This window comes from Mustela nivalis (genome assembly GCF_964662115.1).
Source record: "Mustela nivalis genome assembly, chromosome: 9".
NCBI lineage: Eukaryota > Metazoa > Chordata > Mammalia > Carnivora > Mustelidae > Mustela > Mustela nivalis.
Window position 1 is genome coordinate 10,833,751 of NC_139028.1, and position 6,088 is coordinate 10,839,838.

Consider the following 6,088-nt stretch of genomic DNA (forward strand, 5'->3'; position numbering starts at 1 on the left):
TCTCCTCTCCCATTCCCCTCTGCCCTTCGTGTCACCACATCCCTTGATTTCTGCATTTTAATGTAAACCCTCTGTTCTGTTCATCTGCATGCCTCTTAGACAGAAATGCCCTCAGCTTGGCTGATGGAGCAGTGTGCTGGGAATCATGGGGAGGGCAAGAGGGAGGAAGGAAAACACACTCAATGGTCTCAGAGGTCATTGTGATCGTGACAAATTGGGACAGTAAAGCGCTGAGCTGTCCTAAAGACTAAAATACTAAGCATACACCTTAGGGACAAAAGGCGGTCCCAAGACGTGGCAGGGAGAGCTTCGTAATCCTGTGTGTTGCTGAATGCCGGTGGATTTGACAGTGCTGGGGGGGTAGGTATTGCATTTCCAAGAGGAAGCACCGAATATGCTTTTCCTGCTGTTTTTAATAGGTGGTCTCTTCATCCGAAACACAGACCAGGAATACACGGCTTTTCGATTAGCAATTTTCCTTCATAACACCAGCCCCAATGCGTCGGAAGCTCCTTTTAATTTGGTACCTCATGTGGACAACATTGAGACAGCCAACAGTTTTGCTGTGACAAATGCTTGTAAGTAAAACACAAGTTCTAGCTAAATTAGAAGAGAATTCAAATGAAGCAATAGAGTTCTTCCTCCTCCCCTTTATTATATTATTTTAAAAATGGTTTTTGAAAGAAATGCAAGATTCCCACAGTTGACTGGTTCCAGAACAAGTCAGAGTTTAAAAAAAAGAAAAAAGTGTGTGTGTGTGTGGTGTGTGTGTGTGTGTGTGAATGATTTAGTCTCGGGGATATTCAGCGGTCTTTCTCCCTTCTCTTCTTCCTTCCTTCCTTATTTATTTATTTATTTATTTTCATTCTTGTCTGGATAATTCAAGTTGATTTCTCCTGCCACATTTCAGTGGTATTCCTGTTACCTGAATGTCAAGTTAGTGATAATTGAACTCCGTCTAGTTTTTTATTCTGTTCCTTTGTGTCTTCGTATTTACTTCTCCCTTGAGGAAGCCTGTGCCTTGCTTTTAAGGAAGAGACATGCTCTCCTGCCCTGGGGAGGGCGAAGGGAGCCTTGCTGAGAGCGAGGCAGAGGGGAGCGCTGGTGTGGAGGATAGACACTCTGGTCGGTTGGCTGACGCTGCAGATGGTCTGGTGATGTCACTGGAGGCTGCCCTGCTCTTATATTCTGGGTTGTAAATGTCTCTTACTATCACGTAATGCATCTGTCCTGTGGCTAGAGCTCCATGAATCCTTACCTTGGTGCCAAATCATGTTAGTCCACAATCCACCTGAATTCAGGAACCAACCCAGCTTCCTCTCTCATCCCGCTCGGGAGACTGAGCCAGTGACCTCACCTCATGCTGTAATACAGAGACCGTGGCACCGTGTCCCTCACCAAAATACAGTCTAACTTAGTGTAAAAAAATATAGTCAATGATATATTTACTTGAAACTCTCTAAAATGTAATCAGTCAATAGAGCATTCACATAACATTTTCATTCTGAAAACACATTTCAAATATCTCCTCAGCTTGACGTGCTAATTATTACTGTTCAGAAATTTTTGTGTTAAGATAATGGCTCTAGATTATGTAAAATGTGTAAGGATAAATTCTGTATAAAATTTTGCATTGCAGTAATACAACGTTTCATTTGATTTGTATTTTTGTGATACCAAATAGAGTCCATTTTGGTTTTAAAAGTCCTGTCAGCACAAGAAAGTGTACTGAATAAGTAAGTCCTATAGAAAATAGAGTTTTTAAATATTTGGAGGATATCTGTTTCATTGATTTAACTATTTTAATTCATATTTATTTGCCATTAACTCGTCTAACAGATACCATGATTGCTTTCCCTAAATTTTTGGCACCCAACTCTTACTTCATTTTAGAACTTGGTTTCCTAAAGGAGGTCCAAGCATTTGACATTTTGTAAACTGCTGCTGTAATGTTACTTTGCAGAAATTCTATAGTTGCTCTGAACACAAATTAGGAAAGACCATTTGTTGTGTTTAGTGAGAAAAATCTACATTATAGCAGGAGGGAATCACTGTTCAGCAGAAACATACATGAATTAGAGCTGTCTTTGGGATAGTTATTTTTGCAGATTTTATCAGATATTAGTTTTCTGTTTCAAGTTTTGAAAGGGATGTCAACATCCCTAAAACAAGTAGTTTTAGATATAAAGTATTCTGCTTAGTACCTGAATATATTTATTTTTTAAGTAGTTTTTTTTATCTCTCCTGAGAGTATATCAACAAAACATTACTAAGTTTAAAAATAACTCAGGATCCAAATATATGTGATGGTACTTCGTCAGCAGTAAACTACTATTTAAATATTTATCTTTATTACTAAATTTTGGAAACACTTTCTTAAAAGTGGCACATATATTACTTTTATGTTATCTTGGTTTTACAAATTAAGTTCTTAAGTAGTCTAACGTTTATATTGCAGCTTCCATCTATAGAAACTGTAGAACACTGATCTTTTCTTTCTCCATATCATTTGTTAATCTCCTTCAGGATAATGTGATTTTATTTATGTTTTGAAAATATTATATAAAGTGTTAGTGGTAAAGCACACATGGGAAATTGAGAAGAAGCTGCACACAAATGAAAAAGTAGAAGATATAAAAATAAAAATAAGTTATTCTTTAACATGTTGGGATTGAGAAAGTTGAAGCTAGGTAAACTTTGAGACTACTGATTTTGAATCCAGGCCTAGTACAATGTTAATGATATCATATTTTTCCATAATCACAAGTAATTAATTTTGTGTATGCTCAAAATATTTAAAAAACATAAATTGTAAATGAAGAAAAAACATTTTCTAGTGAAGAAAAGGACTTTTTTATTATTATTATTTTTTTTTTAACAAGTGAGTGTGCCAAATGTTCTCAAGGCAAATCTAAGTAGAACTTGGGGGAAAAAATTCCTTGACCCAAGAGAGTGTGGGTCAAGGGATTGGTGTTTGTTAAGTGGATTGACTGGGAGCATATACATGTACCATTTTCCAGTCTGATTAAAGGTGAAATGTAAGCACTAAGTATGAGGCAGACTCATCTATCAAGCTCTCTGCCTTTGGGTACAAAAGGATAAAAATAGTATTCTGGAGAATTAACATGGAACTCATTCCTCAAAGTGATACAGACTGGATTTTTAAATTTTTCATGTTAGATTAAATATAAAGATATAATATATGACTGGCTAGATTTACTTTAATTGTGATTGACCTGCAGTGGGTTCTTGTCAAACTGTGGGATCCGGTCTGTCTGTGAATAAGGGCCATTAAAAGGCTATGTATACTCACAAGACAGAAAAGCAGATTAAAGAAGGAAGAGTGTTGGTCATCTGCTAGACAGATATAATTTTCTGCTGCTGCTTCTACCTCAGAATTAATTTAGCACTCTAAGAATACTTTGGACAATCTGAACATTCTGTGTTCACTTTGCATACTATGTAAGTCTAGACCTGATTACCTCGAACGTACCACTTTGGGTATAAATCACAACTTCCTGAGGGAGGACAAATAATTTTGGCTTATGTTTTATTTTGTCTTTAATAATATTTGATAATAATTAATATCAATCATTAATTAATATTAATACTGCTTTCCTTTTAAACTGTTCACATCATTGGAAAGTCACATGGCTCAATATAAAACTTTTTAAGAAATGTAACAATAACAATATAAAATATATTTTATATTATATATAAAATAACAATATAAAATTTATAAGAAATATAGATAATATAAAATTATGACCTATTACAATAACAATAAATAATAGGTGTATTAAATAGCCCAAGTATTCAAATCTCACTATCATTTTGTCCTCTGGATCACTAATTCTGTCTTCTGCCTCAGTTACCCTAGCTGCCAGAGAATTTAGATTAGATTGGAACTCATTGAGAGCATTTTTAACATCTTCACTGGTGGCTTTCACTTCTGCCCTAATCGATTCCATTTTGTCATTCAAATTTCAAAATGTAATTAAAAGTATACCTTCCTTTGTTGTGGTTCATCTGATGTATAAGGTATAGCAAAATGGATATTTGATAAATTCAATATGGCAGTGCTCTTTAAGAAAGTACCCCTGGGGATAAAAATATATGTTTATAAAAAATAAAAAATTTAAAAAAAAAAAAAGAAAAAAAGAAAGTGCCATACAGTTGACCCAAATTAGCTATCCTTACAAACAGACATGCTATTTAAATTGGATATGTCCTTTGCAAAACACTTGAGACAATCTCAAAGCATGTTGTTTTCTTGTATTTTCTGTAGTTAATGAATGGAAGTATTTTGTTTTGGAGGATGTTGTATATTATATCCCACCATAAGCAATAACCAAAACACTAAAGTAGTCTATCACCAAATGTTTTCAAAGATAAAAATATTGGCGCCATAACAATTATTAGTTTAGTCCACTTACATCAGAAATCCTTCCTTCGGTAAGACAGTACCTTTGCAATGTAATCCACAAATATTCAGTTTCTGAAATGATTCGTAAGTTTCAGATGGGCAATAGGAAATGCATAAAGAACAGATCAAGTACTGTATTATAACTTCGGTGAAATAATAAAAGGATCTTATGACATATTTTTCAACTTTTTTAACTTGGAAGAACCATTCGGTTAATACTTTTTTTTTTTTAAATGATGTTTTAATCTTACTCTTCTTTCTCTGTCTAAAGTCTATCTATTTAGCAGTTTAAAAAATAGTGGATTTGAAAGTTGTAACAATCCCAAATAGAATGGGTATTACACCCTCATCATGTTGAAAGTTATTCTTTTTAGAGTTAAATAATAGTTCTGTTTGTGGCCAGTTTCTTAGTCAGCTCTAAATATCCTGGATGAGTGCTACTTGTAAAGGTAGGTTGGTCTGTAAAATATACGTGTTCAGTTAATCTAAATATATTGAAAATGGGACACTATATCTAGTAGGCTCTACAGGCATTTCCACTTATGCATAGGTACTTGATAAAAATTTATTGAATATGAGTGATACTTTCTCTTCACTCTAATTCAACAGCGTTTAAATAATTGTACAGTTTTCCATTTGAGGGGCATGAAGCCCTGAAAAGACATTCTAAGAGTTTACATTGGGCTGATAAAATAATCTTAAACATGCTAAAAGTAAAATTCTGCTAGTTTGACTTGCAGAGTTGTTGACAGAGAATATAATTATTAAATACTGTTTGACTTTGGATTATTTCTTACGGAAATGAATGATGTGAACTTACATGACTGTCTTTAAGTTTTTTTATTTTGAATTGATAGCAAAATTCTATGTTGATTTGAAATAATTCTATGATGATCTTTCTTTCTTCCTCTTAATTTTCTATCATGAGATTATAGACAAAGATGAGTCATATTCCTATAGTTTGTCCCCTTCTTAAGGGATAAGAAAGTATATAATTTGCATTGCTGTATTTCAAAATTTTCACAGGATTAAGCTTTCATAAAATTATTAGAAAAAATCCATAAACTATTTCAATCAGATTATTCCAAGTGCTGTTTATTTCCTGAAGAGGAAATTTTTTTATTTTGTGGCATTAGGAGATACTGAGAGGTCTTATTTACAGAATTTTATTATTGTTCGGGAATTTAAAATGAAGAATAAATACAGCATACCTTACATTTTATGACACACAGTTTTTAAACTGCTTTCATATATATGATTTTATTTGACCTCAAACTAGTATGAGAAGGAGACACTCTGAGAAGTGTATTGCGAATAAAGAGTATACATCATTATTTTGGTAGTTAAGCTAGCTTTAGCTCAAAGGAGTCACTTGACTTGGCAAAGACCAGGTAGCTAATAAGTTGCAAGCCACAGTTTGAACTTTGGTCTTCTAACTATTATCCTAAGTCTTTTACAAGGATTCTGGTGGTGTGAAAAATACATCTATTTTGAGATTACTTAAGAAAGTGAAAAGAGGGTCGCCTGGGTGGCTCAATGGGTTAAGCCTCTCCCTTCGGCTCAGGTCGTGATCTCAGGGTCCTGGGATGGAGCCCTGCATCGGGCTCTCTGCTCAGCGGGGAACTGCTTCCCCTCTCTCTCTGCCTGCCTCTCTGCCTACTT

The 6,088-nt window shown here is 34.4% G+C and overlaps 1 protein-coding gene across 9 annotated transcripts in view; it reads left to right on the forward strand.

Annotated features, from left to right (window-relative positions):
* GRIA4 (glutamate ionotropic receptor AMPA type subunit 4) overlaps window positions 1-6,088 on the forward strand; it is a 379,592-nt gene that overhangs the window by 1,937 nt on the left and 371,567 nt on the right. For all 9 annotated transcript variants that reach the window (XM_082682482.1, XM_082682480.1, XM_082682483.1 and 6 more), the window contains exon 3: window positions 420-578. In XM_082682482.1, coding sequence (XP_082538608.1) covers window positions 420-578 — 159 coding nt within the window. The remainder of the gene's footprint in view (window positions 1-419; window positions 579-6,088) is intronic.